Source organism: Mustela lutreola, chromosome 16 (genome assembly GCF_030435805.1).
Source record: "Mustela lutreola isolate mMusLut2 chromosome 16, mMusLut2.pri, whole genome shotgun sequence".
NCBI classification, from domain to species: domain Eukaryota; kingdom Metazoa; phylum Chordata; class Mammalia; order Carnivora; family Mustelidae; genus Mustela; species Mustela lutreola.
This window is the reverse complement of record NC_081305.1, coordinates 28,029,070-28,053,639: the sequence shown is the minus strand read 5'-3', so window position 1 is coordinate 28,053,639 and position 24,570 is coordinate 28,029,070. Positions and strand designations below refer to the sequence as shown.

At 39.3% G+C, this 24,570-nt stretch overlaps 1 protein-coding gene across 1 annotated transcript in view; it reads left to right on the top strand.

Moving 5' to 3' along the window:
• Positions 1-471: 471 nt before the first annotated feature.
• The window catches only part of LPCAT2 (lysophosphatidylcholine acyltransferase 2), a 67,378-nt gene continuing 43,279 nt past the window's right edge, over positions 472-24,570 (top strand). The window contains exons 1-7 of the mRNA XM_059150966.1: positions 472-798; positions 11,750-11,889; positions 14,578-14,795; positions 16,545-16,657; positions 18,590-18,650; positions 19,676-19,734; positions 21,017-21,051. Coding sequence (XP_059006949.1) covers positions 628-798; positions 11,750-11,889; positions 14,578-14,795; positions 16,545-16,657; positions 18,590-18,650; positions 19,676-19,734; positions 21,017-21,051 — 797 coding nt within the window. The 5' untranslated portion in view covers positions 472-627. The remainder of the gene's footprint in view (positions 799-11,749; positions 11,890-14,577; positions 14,796-16,544; positions 16,658-18,589; positions 18,651-19,675; positions 19,735-21,016; positions 21,052-24,570) is intronic.

Sequence of the window (24,570 nt, the reverse complement as noted above, 5' to 3'; positions counted from 1 at the left end):
GGGGCCAGGTTCCTCATCAAATGTGGAAGGCAAAAGTTGTTTCTGCCTTTTTCTAGTAACAGCATTGGGAAAGCTCAGTTTTCCTTTGGACAGCCAGGATCAGTCCATGTTTTGAGGGGAAGATTCCACCCCAGGTACCAATCTCTCCGTTGTCAAGGCTCTTTCAGCTGTAAATCTGAGTTCTGTATATCCCCATGTTACAGAAGGGGCCAATTGAGGCTCATGGAGACATCGATTTAGCCAAGGCAGCCACAGAGCCCAGAAAAGGGATTGGTACTCTAGGTGAGCATGACCCTCAAGCAGAGAACTCTGCCTAAACTGTCACTGGGGGTGCCCTGCTCTGAGGGAGAAAGTCACCTCCAGGGGGCGGAGCTATATGACCAAAGAGGAAGAGCCCATACCTTAAGGGGTGTGGCTAGCGCTCAGAGGGTGGAGCCAGGCCGGAGCGCCCGGAGTCAGAAGGGTGGGGCGAGACCGGACTGTGTCTAGGTGACTCGCGCCTGCGCGGAGCGCCCGCAGCACCGCCGCGGGCTGGGACTCGGGAGAAGCTTCCCCTGGGTCTCCCGGGGCGCTAACTCCCGTGTTTCGCATCCGTCGCTGGGTCCGGTCGGACGGCCCGGCTGGGCCATGAGCCAGTGTGCGGAGGCGGCGGCGGTGGCGGCCACCGTGCCGGGCGCGGGCATGGGGAAAGCCGGGCTGCGGCCGCCTATGGTGCCCCGCCAGGCGTCCTTCTTCCCGCCGCCTGTGCCCAACCCTTTCGTGCAGGAGACGCGGATGGGCGCCGCGAGATGTCTCCAGGTGAGAGCGTGGGCTAGGGGAGGGGCGTGAGTCTGACGGTGGAGGCGGACGCAGGTGAGAGATGTGGGACCGAAAGAGGAGGGAGATCCGGAGAGGGATGTGGGTCTGAAAGAGGAGGCAGATCCAGGGGAGGGGTGCGGGTCTGAGAGGGGAGGCGGAGCCAGGTGAGAGAGGTGAGGGATGTGGGTCTGAGAGAGGAGGCAGGTCCGGGGGCGGGGCCTGGATGGGCGGGGAGCTGTTGTCTGAGGGGCGTGTGGATAGGGTGGGGAGGTATCTGGGGTGGGGGGCGCAAGTCTGAGAAGCAAAGGCCCTGAGGAATAGAGATGTGGATCTGCAAGGTGAAGGCTTCTGAAAACCATAAGTCTGGAAGGGGCAGAGATGTGCGTATGAGAATTGAGGGCACTTGGAGGATGGTCCAAGGATGTGTGAGAGGAGAAAATGCAAAGAACATGTGGGTCTGAGAGGCAGGTCCTAAACAGGAGAAAGCTGAGCCAGTGGCAGAGGAGACATTCCATGCGAGAAGGGAGATCAGTCTGTGACAAGAGCTTCAACTTGAGTTTGTTAGAGTGGAGGGCTGGGCAATCTACAGGAGAGTGGGCTTGGGAAAGTTTGTTTCTTTCTTTCTTTCTTTCTTTCTTTCTTTCTTTCTTCTTCTGCCTTAGGGAAGGAGTGGAGTCAGTCTAGGAGGTGAAGAGTCTAGGAGGTGGAGGTCTGGAATTAGAACAGGTAAGGCTGGGATGATCTAGCTGAGAAGGAAATCAGAGTCTAGGAAAAGGGATAATGTGGGTCAACTTAAGGTGTTCAGAAGTCTTCATCCTGATTCGGTCCTGAATCAGTCTTCACTCAAATGCTTCTAGATTCAACACTTCTCCAAACTTTCTTCCACTGTTAAAAACTGCTGAATACAAAAAGGAAGTTTCCTTTTCTTTCCTTTTTCTTGTAAAACGTTCTTTTACCATTAACAGTTACAATTGGGTCTGTGGACTTCCTCTTTGGTGCAGTTAGCGATCAAAGAACAAGATAGAGTGTGCAAGCTACGTTTGTCCTGTGTGCTCTGCATGAAAAAAGAGGTTTTGATGTTGTCCTGTCCATCTCAGGTATTTCTTTACTTTAGATTGGAAATCGTGTTATTTTTGCATAGCCCACTTATATGCACTGAGACTTGTCCCCCGCAGTGGGTTACAGTAATGTTAAATGGGTGTCTGTTGCAGAAGAGTGTGAGAGAGGAAGAGGAAGATAATGTAGTAATACCTCTTTGTAAAGAAACTAAATGTTTAAAAATTTAATCTTCATGTCTTTAAATGGACAGATGCCCCCTTTGTATCTTAAAACTTCTGAAAGATTTGTAAAGACATGGACTATCACTCAAGATTAATTTTAGTCTAATTTGGTTAAAGTAATCATTCTTAAATGTAAATATGTCTATTTGGCTTCATATTTTGGAGAGAGGACCAAAGTGGTATATTTATAAAGAGACTAATTGTTGGTGTTGGTTTTCTTTTTCTTTTCTTTCTTTCTTTTTTTTTTTTTTTATAGCATGGCCTGTTACTATTTGGAGAGCACTTTCGCATAGCTTTACGAGAGCTATAGTATAATGGAAAGATCACTAGTCATAAGTCAGGAAACCTGCTCAGGCTGTGCTGTTTATCAGTTCGTTATATGACTTTGGCCAAGTCACTTAACTTCTTTGAACTTCACTTTTCTTATTTATTAAATTGAAATAGTCTTACACCAAAAAGGGGTTAAAATTAAGTGAGAAAATGTGAGAAAGAATCTGGACTGTTCGGTGATTTTAATATTGATAGTTATGCTATACTATGTTGCCTACAAATCTTAAACTGTATTTAAAATTTACAATTTGTATTAAATGGAATTGAATAGGTCTAGGTTTTTTTTGTTTTGTGTTGTTTTGTTTTTAATTAAAAATGTAGACCAGAGATGGCTACAACAATGGCTTGAACATCTACGCAAAGGGAAGATTTAACCAGACATGATTGAAAAACAGTATTGTCTGTATTATCAAGTTTAAAAGATCGATATGCTTTCACTTAAGTAAGACTTACTGTGATCAATTCAGACTAAATTTAACCTTGAATAATGATCAATATCTTGCTTAAGGGCTTTTGTCACTTTTGTATCTCCTTGTAGGACTTAGCTTTGCCCTTCCCCTTCTCTTTTTGACAATTTAAGGTCCTGCTGCTTAGTAGCATGGAAACAAGTAGCCTAGCTTTCATTTCCTCAATAGAATATGGAATTGAAATAAGTGTTTGGTAGTAATTGTGGGTCATTTATCATACCAAAAGTATTTGTTAAATATCATTGTGTACCAGGCACAATGCTAATTTCTGGAGATACAGCAGTGGATAAGAGAAACAAGAACTCTGCCTAAGAAGAAAATCCAGAGAAGAAGATTACATTAACAGAGTGTTGAAAGAAGGCCTCCCTCCAAAGATGATGCATTACCAAATGAGAATATGATGGGGAATCCTCTTATTTTGTCAAAGAGTTAATCAAAGTTGGTTTATTTACTGTTAAATACTATTATTTGTTGCAGACCTGGAAATGGCACACAAAAAATTAGCCCAATATTTGACAACTTAATTAAGGTGTTCATTCACATTTTGAATGTGAGTTAGCTTATGTGAATATACTATAACCTCATTCTAACTCTATCTTCAGGATCTATGCTATGGCCCTTTCTTACAGTAAAGATTATTTCTAGGTCATTTGCAAGGCTGTTTGCAATGCTTATTTGACCTGCCTTGGAGGGCACCCACTGCAGTCTTTTCTCTGGGGGTGTTTGCCAAAACAATCAGAGGCAATTGCTGAACGTGACAGCTACCTGAGGCAGTGACTAATGATTGGAGCAAACAATAGGCTTAACCAAACAGCTTGCAAGAAGAAGTAAGGGAATGAGATGCCCATAAGGGTTTGACATATTCATGGGAATCTAGAAGGGTATCTACATGTATAGGTCTGTGTGTATTCCCAACAACAACAACAGACTATCCTAAGCTCTCATCTCTACCTAACCATCAGGCTTTGTACAAAGAGGAGGTAAAAGCTAAGGCAGAGCTGTGGACTTCCACTTGGCGTGTGTTGAAGGTGTGTTCCAACATGTGCACAGAGACTCTTCACAAACATTGAGGAACTTACTGATTCCAGGCACTGAAGGAAATCTTATTTAATATTAGCTGACTCCCAAACTAATTGGTCAGAGACTTCAGTAGCCACACAGGACACATGACAAAGAATACATCCTTTATAGAATTACATCATAACAGTTAATGAACAAGCAAATAACAACAACAGATAGCAATAACAATGCACCTTGGTGATGGAAGAGAATCTGATTTTCAGAGTTGTTACATTATTTTTTTTTTAAAGATTTTATTTATTAATTTGACAGAGAGAAATCACAAGTAGATGGAGAGGCAGCCAGAGAGAGAGGGAAGCAGGCTCTCCATTGAGCAGAGAGCCCGATGCGGGACTCGATCCCAGGACTCTGAGATCATGACCTGAGCCGAAGGCAGCGGCTCAACCCACTGAGCCACCCAGGCGCCACATTATTTTAAATGTTTGGTTTTCAACAAAAAAATTGCAAAATATGCAACAAACAATAAAGTATGTCCCATAATAGCAGTCAATAAAAACTGTCTCCAAGGGATCCCAGATGTTGGACCTACTATCCAAAAATTTTAAGTCAAATATTTTAAATATGTTCAAATAACGAAAGGAAAAAAAAAACATGTGAAAAGAACTAAAGGAAAATATGAGACAGTGAATCACCAAATAGAGATGATCAGTAGAGATAGAAATTATTTAAATTATTTTAAAAAGAACCAAAAAGAAGTACAATAACTGAAATGAAAAATTCACTAGAGGGACTCAACAGCAGACTTGAGCAAACAGAAGAATCAGAAAATTTAAAGATAGTTCAATTGAGATTAATTGATCTGAGGAACAGAAAGAAAAAAGGTTGAAGAAAAGTGAAAACAGAACCTCAGAGACCTGTAAGATATTATCAAGTGTATCCACATAAGCAGAATGGGAGCCACAGAAGGAGGCAAAGAATTTTTGAAGAAAAAATGGCTGAAAACTTGCCAAATTTAGTGAAAAATATTAACACAATCAAAAAGCTTAATGATTTCTAAGTATAATAAACTCAAAGATATCCATACCTATACATATCATAATCAAACTGTTAAAAGGCAAAGAAGGAAAGAGACTCTTGAAAGCAGAAAGAGAGAAGTAATTCATCATACAGAAAGGGATCCTGAATAAGAGTGATGTCTGATTGTTCATCAGGAACCATGGAGGCTAGAAGGCAATAGGATGATATACTCAAAGTGCTGAAAGTAGAATACTGTCAACCAGGATTTATATAGTCAGAAAAACTATCCTTCAAAAATAGAGGAGAAATTAACAAAAACAGAATTTGTCACTGGTACACACGCTCTGAAAGAGATACTGCAGGGAGACCTTTGGTTGAAATGACACTAGAGAGTAACTCCAATCCACATGAAGAAATTAAAATACTGGTAAAGATAACTACATGTACAAGACACCATAAATATAATTTTTATTTGTAAATCTTTTTTATGTCTTCTATGTGATCTTCTTAAAAATTAATTAATTAATTAATTTGACAGAGATCACAAGTAGGCAGGGGGAGGGGAGGAGCAGGCTCTCTGCTGAGCAAAGAGCCCGATATGGGGCTCAATTCCAGGACCCTGGGATCATGACCCAAGCTGAAGGCAGAGTCTTTAACCCACTGAACCAACCAGGCACCCCTGTCTTCCATGATTAAAGGACAACTACATAGGGGTACCTAGGTGGCTCAGTTAAGCATCCAACTCTTGATTTCAGCTCAGGCCATGATTTCAGGATTCTTGGATCAAGTTCTGTATTGGGCTCCACACTCTGTGGGGAATCTGCTTCTCTCCTCTCCCTCTGTCCCTCCCCTGACTCATGTGCACACATATGCTCTCTCTCTAAAATAAATAAATCTTTTTTAAAAAGACAATTACACAAAGCAATGTTTAGAAGTCTGTGTTGATAGATATACAATGTATAAGATGTAATTTATATGACAAAATTAGCAAACAGGAGGAAGGAGGAAATAGAGTAGAGCTATTAGAGCACAATTTTTATATCCTATTATAATTAAGTTGGTATTAATCCAAGATCGGTTACTGTAAATGAAGTTGGGAACACTTAGGGCAACCACTAAGAAAATTAATTTTAGAAGAAGTGACAAGGGAATTAAGATGGTACACTAGAAAATATTACTTAACATAAAAGAAGGTAATAATGGAGAAATAGAGAAATGAAAAAGACATAGATATGTAGAAAGCAAGTAGCAAAAGAGCAGATGTAAATCTTACCAGTAATTACATTAAATATAAATGGAAGTGAGAGATGGAAGAATTGATAAAAATATACAATCCAACTCTATACTATATAAAAAGACACACTTCAGATTCAAAGACCCAAATAGGTTGAAAGTAAAAGAATAGAAAAGATACACCATGCAAACAATAACCAAGAGAGAACTGGAAGGGCCATATTAATATTAAATAAAAAAGACCTTAAGACAGACATTGTTACTAGAGGTAAAGGAAGACACGTTACAATGATAAAAGGGTTACATCATCAAGAAAACAATTAGAATCATATACGCACCTAACAGCAGAACACCAAATACACAAAGCAAAACAAATTGAAGCAGAAAATACACAATTCAACAATAGTAGTTAGAGACTTCCGTTCCCCACTGTGAGTAGTGGTAGAACAATGAAACAAAATATAAACAAGAAAAAGTCTTGAACAACACTCAACTAAGAAATATATAAAGAGAGCAGTCCATCCAGCAATAGCAGAAAACACATTTTCTCAAGTGCCCAAGGAATATTCTCTAAGACAATTATAGTAGGCTATAAAACAGGTTTCAATAAATGTAGGAGGATTATAATAATGTATGTCATCCAACCACAATGGATTGCAATTAGGAAAAAATAAGAAATTGGGACACCTGGGTGGCTCAGTGGGTTAAAGCCTCTGCCTTCGGCTCAGGTCATGATCCCGGGGTCCTGGGATCAGGCCCCACATCAGGCTCTCTGCTCGACAGGGGGCCTGCTTCCTCCTCTCTCTCTGCCTGCCTCTCTGCCTACCTGTGATCTCTGTCTATCAAATAAATAAATAAAATCTTTAAAAAAATAAGAAATTTAGGAAATTCACAAATAAGTGGAAATTTAAATTACTGCTAAATAATCAGTAATTCAAAGAAGAAATCATAAGAAATATTTGTAAGTACTTTGAGATGAATGAAAATGAAGACAGTGTGTAAAAAATATGTGGCTAGCATTACCTTGATAACAGCATCTGAAAAAATATAAGAAAGGGTTCCACTTCTGTTCAACATTAAACTGGGGGTGCAAGCCAGTGCAATGAAATACGAGAAGAATGACAAGACAGAGAGATGAGAAAAGAAAGTGAATTTTCTCAGTCAGAGAAAATCAAATACCTTGTGATTTCTCTCATATGTGTAAATTAAGAAACAGACAAATAACAAAATAAGCAAAGGGGGAAAGAGAGAGACAAACTGAGAAACAGACTCAGAACCATAGAGAACAAACCGATAGTTGTTACCAAAGGGGAAGTGGGTGGGAGGATTGGTAAAACAGGTGATGGGGAGTAAGGAAGGCACTCTTCCTGATGAGCACTGGGTGATGCATGGAATTGTTGAATCACTATATTGCACATCTGAAACTAGGAGGACACTGTAATGTTCCCCTAACTAGAATTTAAAATAAAATTTAAAAAAATTAAAAATACAAAAAGAAAGGAAAAATTCTATTTATTTCACAGATGTCATGTTTGTATATGTAGAACATTCTAAAGAACCTACAAAGTGGCTAACACCTAGAACTAGTAACTGAACTTGGCTAGGTTGTAGGACATAAGATTAAAACTCAAAACCAGTTACATGTCTGTATACTAGTACCAAACAATTGCCATGTGAAATTAAATTATCTTGTTTATAATAGCAATAAAATAACATTAAACAATTAGGAATATATTTAACCAAACCATTGAAAACAACAAGACACTGTTGTGAGGAATTAATGAAACTTTACATAAGTGGAGAGATACGTTATGTTTGTAAATTGGAAGAGTCAATATTATCATGGTGATAATTCCTCCCAAATTGACCTATAGATTCAATGAAACCCTAATAAAAATCCCAATAGACTTTTTTGTTGGGGTAGAAACTGGCAAATTAATTCTGAAATATATGTGAAAATGCAAAGGAACTAGAGTAGCCCAAAAAAAGTTTGAAGAAGAAAACGCTGCAGAACACAGTACCTGAATTCAAGACTTATTAAAAAAAAAAAAAAACACACACACACATACAAAAAACTGCAGAGTTGAGAGAATCGGGTATAGACAGAAGAGCAGATGAACCAAGCAACAAAACATAACAGAGAGCCCACACATATGTGTTTGATCGATTTTTGATAAAGTTGTCAGGAAAATTCATTATCGAGTATCAAGTCTTTTCAACAAATGGTGTTGGGACAACCAGATAGAGGTTATGGATGAAAACTAACCTCGATCCCTAGCACATACCACACACAGAAAGTAATTTAACATGGATCATGGACTGAAAAAAGCTAACACCATACAGCTTCTAGAAGAAGAGAATATAAAATATCATCATGGCCTAGAGGTAAGTAAAGATTTCTTAGAAGCGACACAGAAAACTAAAACTAAATATTGATAAATTAGTCTACATCAGAATTAAAATTCTTCTCATCAAAAGATACCATTAAGAAAATGAAAAGGCGGGGCGTCTGGGTGGCTCAGTGGGTTAAGCCTCTGCCTTCGGCTCAGGTCATGATCCTAGGATCCTGGGATCAAGCCCCGCATCAGGCTCTCTGCTCAGTAGGGAGGCTGCTCCCCCGCCTCCTGCCCCCGCCTGCTGCTCTGCCTACTTGTGAACTCTCTTTGTCAAATTAATAAATAAAATCTTAAAAAAAAAAAAAAAAAAGAAAATGAAAAGGCAAGACATGGGCTGGGAGAAAATATTTCAGTACATATAACGACAAAGGTCTTGTATGTGAAACATATAAAGAACTCCTACAAATTGATAAGGAAACAATGAACAAACCTGTAAAAATGGGCCAAAGACTTGAACAGACACTTCTAAAGAGTTAGGGGAGTGACCAATAAGCACACGAAGAATGTGTGCAAACACACTGTTCATCAAGGAAATGTGCATGAAGGCCACATGAGATATTATTTATACCCACGTGAATGGCTACAGACTGACAACACCAAATGTTGATGAGGACGTGGAGCAACAAAAACTTTTTATACTTTGTTGGTGAGGTAAGATGATACAACCATTGGAAAAACAATGGGGCAGTTTCTTATAAAGTTAATCGTACCCTGGGGCGCCTGGGTGGCTCAGTTGGTCACGAGTCTACCTTCGGCTCAGGTCATAATCCCAGGGTGCTGGGATTGAGCCCCACATAGGACTCCCTGCTCAGTGGAGAGTCTGCTCTCTCCATCTGCCACTCCCCCTGCTCATGCTCTCTCTCTCTCTTTCAAATAAATAAAATCTTAAAAAAAAAAAATAAGTTAACCATACCCTGACCCAACAGTTTCACTCCTGATGAAGTCAAAATCTATGTCCACACACAGAGACTTGAACATTAATGTCCATGAGAGCTATATTCATAATAGCTAAATGTCCATACAAAGAAGAATGGATAAATGAATCATGATATATTCATACAGTGGAATAGTAACTCTGCCATTGAAAAGGGTTCACTACTGGTACATAATGACGACGAGGGAGAATCTCAATGATTTGAAGGGAAAGAAGCCAGACATAAAAAGAACACCTACTGAGTGATTTCTATATGATAATCTAGAACAGGCAAAACGAGGGTGAAAAGGAGCCTGTCACCAGCTGCCAAAGGCCAGGGAGGGTGTCCGACTGCTGAGAGGCAAAAAGGAACTTTTTTGGGTGATCGGACTGTTCTGTATCTTGACTGCCGTGGTGTTTGCTTAGGGAAATATATTTGAAGAACTCATAATCTGGGGCGCTGAGGTGGCTCAGAGGGTTAAGCCTCTGCCTTCAGCTCCGGTCATGGTCTCGGGGTCCTGGGATCGAGCCCTGCATCAGGCTCTCTGCTCAGTGGAGAACCTGCTTCTGCCTCTCTCTCTACCTGCCTCTCTGCCTACTCGTGATCTCTCTCTCTGTGTCAAATAAATAAATAAAATCTTAAAAAAAAAAACCTTCATAATCTGCACACTTAAAGTAGATGCATTTTTATTTTTTATAAATTATGTCTTGATAAAGTTGATTTTTTAAAAAAGCATCCTAAGACCAAATGTTGGCAAGTGACCAAAATTCTCCTACATTGCCAGTAACACTTGCAACTATTACAACCACTGTGGAGAGTACTTTGGCAGTTTCTTATCAAGTTGAACTGTCTGTAACCCAGCAATTCCCCTCCCACGATGAGAAAGGAAAACACGTATCTGCGAAAAGGTTTGTACAAGAATGTTCATAGGGGCTTCAATCATAAGAGCCCTCGACGGGAAACAAGCCAAAGATTGATCAACAGAAGACTAAATAAATTGCCCCATATGCATACAGTGGAATCATATTCTGCAATCAAAAATAATGAATTACTCATTTGCAAAAGCACATACTTGAATTACAAAAACAATACGTTAAGCGAAAGAAGCTTAGACACATAAGAATGCATAATGTATGATTCCTCCATATGACGTTCAAGAACCATTTCTATCTCTGGTGATAGAAATCTCGCATTGGTTGCCTAAGAGGGTAGGAAGAGACCCGAGGTGACTGGAGGACAGGCATCGTCTGTGTCTTGATTGCGGTGGTGGTAGGTACAAGAGCACACATTTATGAAAACTCACGAAGTTGGGCACCTGGGTGGCTCAGTGGGTTAAAGCCTCTGCCTTCAGCTCAGGTCATGATCCCAGAGTCCTGGGATCGCGTCCCGCATTGGGCCCTTGCTCAGCAGGGAGCCTGCTTTTCCCCTCTGCCTCTGCCTCTCCCCCTGCTTGTGTGTGCTCTCTCTCTGACAAATGAATTTTTAAATCTTTTAGGAAAAAAAAAAGTCAATATGGTATAGGATTAAGAGCAAAGGCTTTGTAACCAAGCTGCATTCAACCCTTTCCCCCACTTAGTAAGTATGATCTTAAGTAGCATCACCTAAGTTCCTTTGTGCCGTTCTTTTCCCATATATGATAGAGCCTAAGGTTATAGGAATCAAATGGGTCCCTATATGCCAAGTGCTTCTTGCGCCCACTATATAATAAGCATTCATGTATTATTGGCCATTCTTACTAACTTTCATTCTTATTCTTACTTGTTTTTTATTTTATTTTTTCCTTCTCTATCTTCTTACTGTCGTTAGTTATAAAGGACTGGCAGGTCTCTAAAATAACACACTTACTCGTTCACACTCTATACCTTCATTAACACTCTTCCTTCTATTGATAGCTCTCAAAAACCAATTTCCCCTCTTACCTTGCTAGCTTCTGCTTGTCTTTCAAGACCATTCAGCCTTCAACTCCTCCAGGAAGCTTTCCCTGACTGCGTAGTGAGATACTGCGTTTCCCCAACATCCTCTAGTCACTTTCCTTAACAAACAGATCAGGTGTTCTTATAGTGCCTGGTTTTCTTCACTGTTGCTTTTGCTATATTGTAGGTGGTGTACAGCAGGATATAGTACATTATTTTTCTTTGAGCTGAGATTCATGTCTGGCGCGGGGTAATATTCATTTCATCCTTTAATGAACACATGAATGACACAAAACGTTGCTCTTCTGTGTTTCTGGTTGATAGCCAGAACATTAAAATACTGTCCATTCATCTATTTTTTTTTTAACTTTGTGCTTTCAGATTTTCTTTCTTGGAATTATCCTGCTTCCAATCCGCGTCTTGTTGGTCGCATTAATTGTATTACTCGCCTGGCCATTTGCCGCCCTTTCAACTGTATGCTGTCCCGAAAAGCTGACCCATCCAATAACTGGTTGGAGGAGGTAAGAAAGAATAATGTCTAAATGTTAAGTAAATCAAATAAAGAAGAGTTTACCATAGTTCAGTCATCGATCGATAGCTTTAGCTACTGCTGCCAACTCAGTAGTCACCATTTATTTCCATTTCTCAGATGAAACAGTTATTAATTCATCGTTTGGAGAAATTGCTGCCTGAGCACCTCGGGATAATCTGGTGAAGCTGTAATTTCCTATATTAAAATATGGTTTTCTGAGTTATTGCTGAAAAGCGATAGATCCCTTGTTCTGGAAGACCCAGGTAGTAGGCCTGAAACTATTACAGCTGAAAAATGCCTTTCTTCTGCTCTCCCTCAGTCTTGACATTTGCTTTTGTCCCTTCATAGTAACTACATATTTTCTGCAGTGGCATAATTAAGCAGGTCAGTTACAGTGTATTGAATACTTCAGTGATTATTGTTAATCACAGTTTAATTCTTAATCAGTAGAGCCTAGCCTTTTTAAAACATCAGCGTAGAAGCAGAATGGAATTGCTTCTCAAGCATTATCTCATTAGGGGGGTGTTAGAGAAGAGACTTATCACAAATTAACAAAGTTACTGGTCAAAGTTCACTCCCCTGGGACAGAGCCAACTTGTTGCCTTATGTTTATCCTGAGAGTGAAGCCTTTTAAAATGTGCATTCCTTGGAATGGGAAGCCATTGCTGAGTTTTAGGGCACTGTCGAACTTTCTAAAATTGTGCACATTTTTTTTTCTTTGTCCACAGGGTCCATTCCTTCCATCCAAATCTCAAAGGAGAATGTCCTCCAAAAATTTTTGAAAACCACTGTTCTAGAAACTTTTAAAAATATGCAATTCACCATCCAGTTCATGTTCTAGTAAATAAATGTCAACATTCAGCCCAAGGCTGGTTACTGAATCCAAGGCTGGCAGTGTCCCCAGAGAACTAATACCACCTCAATCCTTGGAAATTGCACTGCTTTGTTTTAGAGCTCAAGGTTGTATGTCACTAAAAATTACTTTATGAGAGGTTCGTTTTTTGGGTTTTGTTTTTTGGTTTGGGTTTTTTGTTTTTTCCATGATGTGCCCATCCCTTTCAATTACTCCTTTGGTTTCTATCATTAATGGCTTATGGAGCCCTATAATGATGGAGGGAATAGTCCAAGAATCCAGAAAACGGATTTAATAAATGTTAGGGGGAAAAAAAGTTCTATTTTTGCCTATTAAGCAAGTATCTCTACTTATTCTCAAACAGGTAACATTGACGTTAATTATGCAGCACCCAACTTTTAGCCTTTTTGAAATCATTTGAGTGGAAGTGTCCAACAGCTTTGAACATGGGATATTTCAGAATGCAGTTGTCAGAATTTACATCACTGTAAATCAAAAATAGTAGGTGTGGAAATTTGGTTAACGGGGTGAGCTTTTTATTCTTAGGTAAATAGACATCTGAACTGGAAAGAGCAAGAAGGAGAGATACAGTCTTTTCCCCGTGCCCTCTGGAAAAGTGTTTTGGTTCTCTGTGTCTTACTTTCTCCTTACAGCGAAACTTCCTCAGTGGCCGGTTGCTTCCTAGCCCCTCGCTGCATCTGACAAGACTGTTGAGAGAGTTAGACAGGAAGCGTATTTTTTTTTTTAAGATTTTATTTATTTATTTATTTGTCAGAGAGAGAGAGAGAGCACACAGGCAGAGTGGCAGAGGGAGAAGCAGGCTCCCCACTGAGCAAGGAGCCCAATGTGGGACTCGATCCCAGGACGCTGGGATCATGACCTGAGCCGAAGGCAGTCCCTTAACCAACTGAGCCACACAGGCATCCCAAGAAGCCTATTTTTTAAGCCTCCCATTAGCTGTGTTATGGGAAATGCACATGTTTTGCTTTCCATGAAAAGCTGTATGCTTATTCACAATCTCAGATGCCTATTCTGTGTTTGCATTTCTAGAAGTGGGTTTTTGTCTTCCTACTCAGTTGAGCTACTCAAGGACAAAGACTGGGTCTTATTTGTCTCGTGTGTCTAGTGCAGGTCACCTGGGCACAGTTCGATGAATTATTTTCTAATGACAGAAATTCTTTTTAAAAAGGAAGCAATTCGATATCTGAAATTAAGTGCATCTATGTTCCAAGGAAGTGAGATGGCGAATTTACCTTTTAAAATATTTGATGATGTCTAAGAATTATAATGGTCTAGGTAATAAGGCTTTAAAAAAAAAATTACTCCGAGGACAGATTCAGCACGAGAGTTCCAAAAGTCTTTGGGGGAGATAGTAGCATCTTTATTACCCAAATGTACATTCCCAAGGTGTCTGCTCTGAAGGACTGTACTCACGTGGGCTTCTCAGTGGGAGATGTGTGTTGTCAGTGGAGTCACTTATTAGCCATACATCCTTGGGAAATTTCGCTTCGCTCTGCCTCAGTTTCCCAGCTGCAAAATAAGGGTGTTAATAAATAATACCTATTTCATAAAATTGGACTGAGGATTAAAGAAATCTAAAGTCCGTAGAATAGTGCCTGGTGGAAAGAATGTTTCGTATAACTGCAAGCTATTCTTAGCTCATATTTTAAAATGAAGTATTCTGACACATTTGGGTTTTTGTATTGTGTTTTAGAGCAAAGCCCTGCTGTTACCTGAGATTAGCAAGACTAATTGTGTCTTTTCTTTTCTTCCTTTCTTTCTGTCTTTTTTTTTTTTTTTTTTTTTTTTTATTTCTTTCCAAAGGAAAATCAGTCAACCAGTTTTGAAGATTCTGGGTCATGCCATGTTCTTTTCAATGGGGTTCATAGTTACTGTGAAGGGAAAGGTGGCGAGACCCATGGAGGCCCCGATTTTTGTCGCTGCCCCCCATTCCACATTCTTTGATGGGATCGCCTGTGTCGTAGCCGGGTTGCCCTCGATGGTCTCTCGAAACGAGAATGCACAGGTTCCTCTGATTGGCAGTAAGTACTTGTAAGACAACATAGATATTTTCATGCTCATGGTTCGCCTTAAAACAAACACCAAACTATCGTTTATCAGTGGGCTTTTTAAAAACTCTCAAATAATGAAACACTTCAAAACGATTTCCTTACTTCTAGTGAGGAACTATATGGAAGGAAGGAATTTATGGTAGAGGTTAAAGACCTCCCTGTCTGTACCCTTAGAATTCTTTCAAATTCTTATTTTTGTCACCGTACCATCACTGCTTAGTGTTTGTATACCTAGCTAGAAAGACCAGCTTTCAAGTCCCAAACGTGTTTGGTTTTTCGAGAGAGAGAATGTAACTGAAGAATTTGTGAAAACACTGGTTACATGCTATTTCACGAATTTCTCTTTGGGGTATTAGGCTGATAGACACATGAAGTCTTTCCTCTTAACTCTGTTTGCTTATTATTGCCCCAGAGTCTCCATGAGGGACCAACGTGAAACTCTTTGAAAATTATGATGTGGAATGATAAGTGCCTCCTGCCATAAAAAATAATGAAGTCAGTGAGATGTGTATCCCACCAGATGCTTTGGTCCCTCCCTAGGGTGCGGGTCTCTAAGCAACCGCTCCCAGTCGTCCCAAGGTTATTTCAAGCATCCAGTGGCGAGAGAGTAGGTGCGGAATTTGCCTGATGTTACCTTGGCACTCTGGAGAAATAGCATAGTTCCTGCTACTTTGTCACTCAGCTAAGAAAAACGCACATACACACTCTTTCTCTTCTTTCCCTCTCTCTGTCTCTCTTTTTTTTCCCATTGTAAGCACCTTGCTTTGTATAATATGGCATTTTCATCAAAAACTGTTTAGCAGTAGATTTTCAATAAATTGGGGCACTTGAGTGACTCAGTCTTTAAGCATCTGCCTTCAGCTCGTGTTGTGATCCTGGGGTCCTGAGTCCTGGAATCAAGCCCCGCATTGGGTGCCCTGCTCCCCCTGCTTGTGTCCCCTCTCTCGCTGTCTCTCTCTCTGTGTCAAATAAACAAATAAATAAATAAACATGTTAAAAAAAAAAAAGATGTTCAGTAAACTGAGGTTTATTATGCATGTATGAGAAAGCTCCCCACTTAGAAGACTGGCGTGCTGAAAATGTTAATAAAATTAATCATTGCTCCCTACCTGTGTGTACTCTGAATTCACATAGTCAGTTGTCAGGCTATTCCTAAAATAAAACAAGATAATCTTGTAGTATATATTCCAAAGGTTGATTGTCAGTTGAGGAAGAAGACCTTCAGGGAGAAAACTGCATTTGTTTCCTTTCATATTCTTGCTGCTAACTTCTGTTATACCAATGATATCCTTGTATGTATATAAAAAAACGCAAAACCCTTCTTATAAACTGTGAATTAAAACAGATTTTTTTAAAGTTCTCTTTGATTTGCTATATTTTAACTTTTTTTTTTTTAAAGATTTTATTTATTTACTTGACAGACAGAGATCACAAATAGGCAGAGAGGCAGGCAGAGAGAGAGAGAGAGAGAGAGAGGGGGAAGCAGGCTTCCTGCGGAGCAGAGAGCCCAATGCAGGGCTCGATCCCAGGACACTGAAATCATGACCCGAGCCGAAGGCAGCAGCCCAAACCACTGAGCCACCCAGGCACCCCGCTATATTTTAACTTTACATAAAAATCGTTTTATGATTTATCCAGTATCATTGCTCTAATAGCTTTAGCCAAATAAATAAATAAATAAATAAAAGGCTTGGCTCTGACCTTTTGTTTGTCTTAAAGGACTGTTAAGAGCTCTGCAGCCAGTGTTGGTGTCCCGGGTGGATCCGGACTCTCGAAAAAACACAATAAATGAAATAGTAAGGCGAGCAACATCAGGAGGGCAATGGCCACAGGTAAATGTCCATTTAGATATATTGAGAGTTTACTTACTGCATATGTGGAAATCATTTAGACCCACAGATGGCAGCATCTGGGGACACCCGTGCTGGGTGTCTTCAGCATAAGAGAAACAGAACAAATGAGTAAGTATTAAAAAGTCCTCTTCCCTATGAGAAACTCCATGGGATTAAATATATCATTCTCTCTTATCCTCCAAACTCTGAAACAATTTTTTTGCTTTATGTCATAAAAAGTAATTCTCTACCTCTGAATTTATTTATTATCTTAAAGACAAAATATCAAAGCTCAATTCTGCTCAATAATATGGTAGGTTTATTTATTTATTTTTTAAAAGCGATTATCATCTTAATCTTGTCCAAAGTTTATTTAGGCAGGGTTTTTCACTTCAGGGGGTACATCAGAATCACTTATAGAACTTTTTCAGACTTTCAGACCATCTTACTAACCCCATCACCTAGAATGCCTTTTGAAGTTGAGAGGGGGCGATATTTTCTGGATAAAGGGAGCCTCCTGGGTAATTCTGGTCAGTAACACTCTACCTTGTCCTCGGTATAAGCAGGGGACTCTAGCAGGACTCATGATCTGCAGTGATCTGGCCACCCATGATGATGAGTAGATGTTAAAATACCAAGAGGAATATGTGGGTTTCTAAATCCACCAGGAGGTTTAGAAACCAGGGCATGTGAGGAATGATTTTTAAAAAGTGACCAGGAAGAAACAGCACTTGGAATAGAGGGTTCGGTTTTTCTCTTTGGATCCAGGGACTCTATCTAGGACTGGTAGGCCAAAGTTAACAAATTGGTAAGACTTCAGCTCATCTCAAGGAACTTTCTGTCCAGATGTACAATGATCTGATCTGAAATAGTAAGAATTTTCAGGCACTGACTAAGCAACCACTTGGGGGGGATATTGTAGAAAGAATTCAAGCATTGGCATACTGGATGGCTTTTAATGCCCCCTTCCAGGTCGGAGATGTTATGATTTCCACTGTATCCACTCATTAATAGAGTAGCTATAGAGTTTCCACTGAAGGAGCCATATTTGATATTGTAACCAGTTGTGATAGGAAACCCATTTTTGTTTTTAAATTGGGGGGTAAAATTGCATACACTTATCATTTTTATTTTATAAATAACCCAATGTGGTAGCACTTTTGCCTGATAATGTTTTCCCTTTCTAATTATCATTTAAAAAAATACCAAATAATTATACATACTAACTACTGTGGGTACAGGAACTTTCTGTTTTTATTTTATGTACTTATGATTCAATCATTGCCAAATTCTAAAAGCTTCAGAAAATCCAGCTGGTTCACTTAATGGGGAAACTAACTGTACTGTGTGACTTTCACATGAAGAACAGAAAAGACTATGTTAAAAGCTAAAAATACTTTCTCAAAAAAGATACTGAATTGTATTCCATATGTCTACTAACCCAAGTAAGCATAAAGCGTGTTGTAAGTATTTTCTCCCTTTTCCCTCCTCCAAATATTCCTGAACTGTATGTTGTAGGAGTGAAGATCCTTGAATGGGAAAACAGAAACAAGGAAGTAGTAATGATTCGGTTAAGGATGAATAGCAGGACAGGAAAGAATTTAAAGTCCTCTTTGGCCATGACCTAGGGCGTGCATCTTCTTTTAAGTTTATCCAAATCATTAGCATCGTCATTAAGAAACATTTATTAAATGTATTTTCTATTCAGAGATTTAATCCATTTACTAATTATCCCAATTGGTCAGACAATAGTGATTTTAGAGGAAAACTGGATAATCCGATTCTAACTTTCCATAGCATCAAATATTAGCCTTTTATTTCACTTTTGTATTATAAGAATTGGCAGCTCTTTGTGAATTCATAAGAATGAGTAAAGAGATAATCTATTAATTAGACTGAAATATTAAATCTACGTATTCCTTTTCTCCCAAGATACTAGTTTTCCCAGAAGGTACTTGTACTAATCGTTCCTGTTTGATTACTTTTAAACCAGGTGAGATCAATTAAATTATGTACTATAACAAAATATGAACGGTTTCTCAAATGATTTGATACTAATACACAAAACAGCTTGTTTGTGCTGGGCGTTTCCCAGTAGAAAGTTTTTAACATTGCAAATCCTCAAAACTCACTCCTTTACTTTCTGTTTTAGTTTCATAACCCCTTCCTCCTTGGATTGTTGTGCATATTTGCGTGTGCGTGTGTGTGTGTGTATACGTGTGAACCATGTTTGATACTGTATCCAGTTGTGTATGTGTGTGCACACACATGTACACACACAGAAACCACTGACAGATTTTTCTTTTCCTCCAAGGATACTCTTATAGGCACTCCAGTTCCTGCATTATCCAGTACAAAACTATTTTGGTGATCATTATAAAGCCTTCAGATGCATTCTTTGCTTTACTCCTTTTTTTTATAAAAAATTATAAAGTCACTAATTTCATAGTAATGTGTAATTTCATACATAATCTCCAGTAACTGGTAATGCTTTAACATGTTTTTGTATTAGCTACTAGAATGCCCAGAGCCAAAGTTAGAACTCACTTCTAGTAAGTGGGATAGTCTTTGCTTCCAGGTATTTGCTTTTATTTACTTTTTATTTTATTTGTATTTTATTTTATTTATTTGTTCTCCTCAGTTTCTCTTGGTCTTGTAAAATAATGAGTATTTTTTTGAATAATGATTTTTATAAAAAATTTAAAAAATTATATTTTTATTATTAAAAATAATTTAATAATTTTTTTGAATAATGAGTATTTGGAAAATGAGAACACATGGAGATGTAAATAAATATTTTCAGCAACTTGGGCATAACATAAATATTTCGGTTTCATAACTCTGAATTTTAGAGTGCTTTCGTTTTGGTAAACACCAGGGATTTACCAACCTTTAGCAAATAGTTTATGTGTACTCTTAAACCAGTAAGGAAAGGTATATCGCTTATTATTAATTTTCTTCACTGTAAACTGTATAGTCCTATAAGGAAGATGCTATAATATTTCACTGTGGTTATAGGAGCCTTCATTCCCGGAGTTCCGGTGCAGCCGATCCTCCTCAGGTACCCAAACAAGCTGGTAAGCATAGAGTGACTCACATACAGTGGCAAAAATCTCAGACGTTCCCAACAGCACAAATTTTCTAGCAAATCTTTTAACAAATTTTCTTTTAATCTTTGAATAAAGTCCTGAATAGACTTATTGTGGATGAACATGGGCACACCCCCTTCCCCTTGCCATGTGAAGGATTTAGAAGTTTGCAAGATAGGCATGTACTTGGGACACCAATATTATATTCTGTCTCTGCTATTACTAAGCTCCAGGAGAGCATTTCCTTAGCTTATACTCTGTTGTCAAGGTAATGGTAACAGTAAGTCTCAGATTCAAGGTCTTCTTAGACTGGGTAGCAGAAGACTTGCATATAGTTTGTGATTTTCACTAAGCCCCAAAGGAGACTTTTCCTGATTCAGTGGTTATTGCTGAAAGGATAACTGGTGTAGCAGGATAAATTTAGGATTGGCTTGGTGTTTCATTTCTGGCTCAATACTGACTAGCCGTGTGACTCTTAGCAAGTAACTTAAATACGAAGATAGATAGGGAAAGAACCTGTCATCCTACAGAAAGTGCATAGTTGGCTTAGGAGACAGTCTCTCTGCTCCAGCCAGGTACACTTTCGTCCTCTGGATATGGACAGTGCCACCATTTCGCTAAAGAAAGATTTTCTGGAATCTGTTTTGGTTTTTAGAGGAACTTTCCCTACTAGAGACTTTACATTAAAAGGCAGGCTATAATTAGCTACCTGTGTTATTTAAGGTCAAGAGTTCTTGCTCAAGTCAGCTTTTCTTTTAGTGGCTTCTCAAACTTTTGATATCCGTGGTTAAAAAAATTAGAATCCATCAAAATTTACTTATACTTCTGCCTATTTGACACCTACTGAAATTCTTTCACTATGTATTAGTTTAATCTGTTCCAAATACCTGCCTCCCCCACCGCCTTTGGTTGAGAACGGTTATATTCTGGGTTTTGTTAGCAAATTAATTACCTAGCTATGTTCATATTAGGAGAAAGATAGCTAACATGCACCTAGTTTTTTATTAAAAATTAAGAGCAACTTAATTCCGTAAAAAGATAGGTGTTTACATATGGAAAACGGATTTTGGTATGTCGATATATAATCCAAGAATTCACAGAGTAATGCCCTGCTGATAATAGTCTCGTTTTACATTTCAACATAACTGCTTTTAATTCAGAAGGAAAGTATGTGAATACCAATATTAAAATAAGATTTTTTTTTAAAGATTTGGCTTTTATTTGGCATTTTTTCACTGAACTAACAGTCTAAATACTTCTGTTATTGTAGGATACCGTGACTTGGACATGGCAAGGATATACATTGTAAGTCACTTCTCTTTATTATTGGTTTATTGGAATTTTATTCAAGTGAAGAAAAAAAAAGATCATTTATTCCTTTTTTTAAAAATAAGCCTTGTTTTTTTGTAAAAGTAAAGATTTCTCTTTTTTTAAGCTTCAATTTATTTATGTATTTATTTGAGAGAGAGAGTGTGTGTGGAACCGAGGGGTAGGGAGAGGGACAAGTAGACTTCACCCACTGAGCTAGAGCCGGAGCCTGATGCAGGACTCGATCTCACAACCCTGAGAACAGGACTTGAGCTGAAATCAAGAGTCAGACTCCCAATGGACTGAGCCACTCAGGTGCCCCTAAAAGTAAAGATTTCTAATCAGCTCCTAAAATCTTGTCACCGAGAAGTCTCTGTAGAGAGCATCACTCTCTTGCCCGTTAAACCCCCAATCCCTCCCATGTGCAGAATTTTGTCTGCCATGTCTTATGGGTCTCAAGCATGTATCTACCAATTCTTAAGAACCAGTCCAGTGACCTGGTTTGCATCCTACTTAGCTTTAATCTTGTAGTTTTATTTCCATTGCTGGCTTGACATGTTAGCTGGTGTCTCCATTGTTGTTTTACTCTATCGGTTTAAGCAGTCCAGGGCCATTGCGTCATAGGGCCTGAAATAGCCTTGATGTGTCTGATCTGAGCTGAGAAAATAGCTAAGCTTTCAGTTCCGTTCTTGGATTCTAAAAGCATGGGGATCAGCAGTTTCTATAAACATTTAAGAGAGGAGAGAAACAGCTCACCAGTAAGCCAGCTGAAGTGAAACAGGCCTTTAGAAAGAACAGAACATGTAGAAACTTACTTTCCCTCAAGACCTTTGAGGGACTTCCCCCTGGATTAAGTCTGAGCCCATCCACACTGCGGTGAGAGCCTTGGATAAAATGCCTGGATTGGAGGGCTTTGCCTTGGGCCTTCCCCAGCAGTGCCTTTTGATACTGAGCACAGAGTTTACATAACATTGTTCATGCACAGACAACCACTTGGACATATTTAAAAGGAATCCTCATTTGCCTTGTGTAAGTACCTTGTGATTCCTTAGATCATCCCAATAACATATGAAAGTCTGATTTTTTTTTTTTTTTTACTGCATACCGATTTTCCCCATGTGTGAATTGCAATGAAATAATAAGTTTAAATCAGAGTAGGTAACTGACAGGCCAGTTATATGCATTAGTGGTTATTAACACGTGAGGCACATATGTTCCTATTACGCTTGGGTCCTTCATAGTCAAAGTAAGTGACACTCCAAATAAAGACCATCGATTGCAAAGGACATCTAGGCATTATGTGATCTTTAACTCCTCTGGAAATTGGTTTATTCCTTTGGCCAGAATACATGTTTCGTGTCACTGTTGATCTTGAGTTCCTGGTTTTCAGCTTTTTAGACAAGGGCCAGTGAGGAGGAGCAAACTGTATGAGAGCAATATAGAAAAGGAAGCGCCTAAAATCTGGGTGTCCTGAGGTGTGTGCCCTGAGGTATGTTGTCTTCGTGGCCTTTACAGTTTAAGCTCCTTACGGCCACAGTGACCTGTGTGGTCAGTGTGCCTTGGTTATCTTGTGTGGCAGCACAAATACAGGAAGGCCTTCCTGGAAGGGGAATCAGGATAGAAAATGGAGTGGCTGGGTTAATCCAGCCTTCTAACCTGGGACGTGTGTGATAAAGGGAAAAAGAAAATAGAAGCGGGCGATCAAAAAAGAGAGGGAAAACATTTTTCCAGAGGTGAAGATTTCTTAGGACCGATAAACACAAAATCCTCAAAAGGCACGATTTTCTTTTGTCCAGATGCCACATGGTGCCTGCCCGGGGTGACTCTCATTTCCACTTCTATCTTCCAGTGGGTTTCAGGGCGTATTTAACACTGGGCTGTTACTGTCAAGTCCGTTTCCTCAGTTGCCCTCGCTCTAAGGGCAAGTCTAGACTGAGATTCTAAGGAAGAGAGTCTGTACTAAGGCAAATAGCCTAAGGGAGAGGGGTAGTAAACTTAGGGAGTACACTTAGAGAAGGGGAAGCTATGGAAAAGCTTTTTTGTGGGGGTCCAAGAGGTGTTTAGTTTGTGTGTAGTGTAGACAACACAGGTTGAATGAGGTCTTGTGCCTGACTCCTTCCTCCACCCCTGCCCCCCATCTCTCCCATCCACCCTGCCTTCCTTCCTGTCTTTGTCTGTCTTTCTTTCTTACAGCAGTCAGAATTTTCCAAACAGATTTATCTGTTTGAATCGCTAAATTCCAAATCTCAATTTAGATAATTTAAGAATAATTTACTTCATGGTAAATAATGTGGATTGATTTTGCTTGCTTGTGGTTGATAGTAAAAGATCGTTTTCCTCTCAGATGGAAAATTTGAGAACTGATACTTACATTCACAATTTAGAATTATATATGGAATTGGTACATCTACCTAAATTCCTTCTTTTAACTAAATTCCTTGTTTAAATTTCTGAATCTCTTCTCTGAAGTAAGTCCTTTAAGTAATTTTTTATAGATAAATCATATTTTAGTTTCTTTCTTTCTTTCTTTTTTTTTTTTTCTAAAAAAGAGAGAGATGATAGAGCACAGGAGTGGGGAGAGGCAGAGGGAGAGAGAGAATCTCAAACAGACTCCCCAATGAATGGAGAGCCTAACATAGGGCTCCATCTCAGGAACCTGAGATCGTGATCTGAGCCAAAATCAAGAGTTAGATGCCTTCAGGGAAATACAAATCAAAACCACAATGAGATACTACCTCACACCGGTCAGAATGGCTAAAATTAACAAGTCAGGAAATGACAGATGCTGGCGAGGATGCAGAGAAAGGGGAACCCTCCTACACTGTTGGTGGGAATGCAAGCTGGTGCAGCCACTCTGGAAAACAGCATGGAGCTTCCTCAAAATGTTGAAAATAGAACTAACCTATGACCCAGCAATTGCACTACTGGATATTTTCCCTAAAGATACAAATGTAGTGATCCGAAGGGGCACATGCACCCGAATATTTATAGCAGCAATGTCCACAATAGCCAAACCATGGAAAGAACCTAGATGTCCATCAACAGATGAATGGATAAAGAAGATGTGGTATCTATACACAATGGAATACTATGCAGCCATCAAACGAAATGAAATCTTGCCATTTGCAACAATGTGGATGGAACTAGAGGGTATCATGCTTAGCGAAATAAGTCAATCGGAGAAAGACAACTATCATATGATCTCCCTGATATGAGGAAGTGGAGATGCAACATGGGGGGTTAAGGGGGTAGGAGAAGAATCAATGAAACAAGATAGGATCAGGAGGGAGACAAACCATAAGAGACTCTTAATCTCACAAAACATACTGAGGGTTGCCAACGGTAAGGGGGTGGGGATAGGGTGGTGGGGTTATGGACATTGGGGAGGGTATGTGCTAAGGTGAGTGCTGTGAAGTGTGTAAACCTGGTGATTCACAGACCTGTACCCCTTGGGCTAATAATACATTATATGTTTATAAAAAAATTTTTAAATTAAAAAAAAAGTAAGATGCTTCA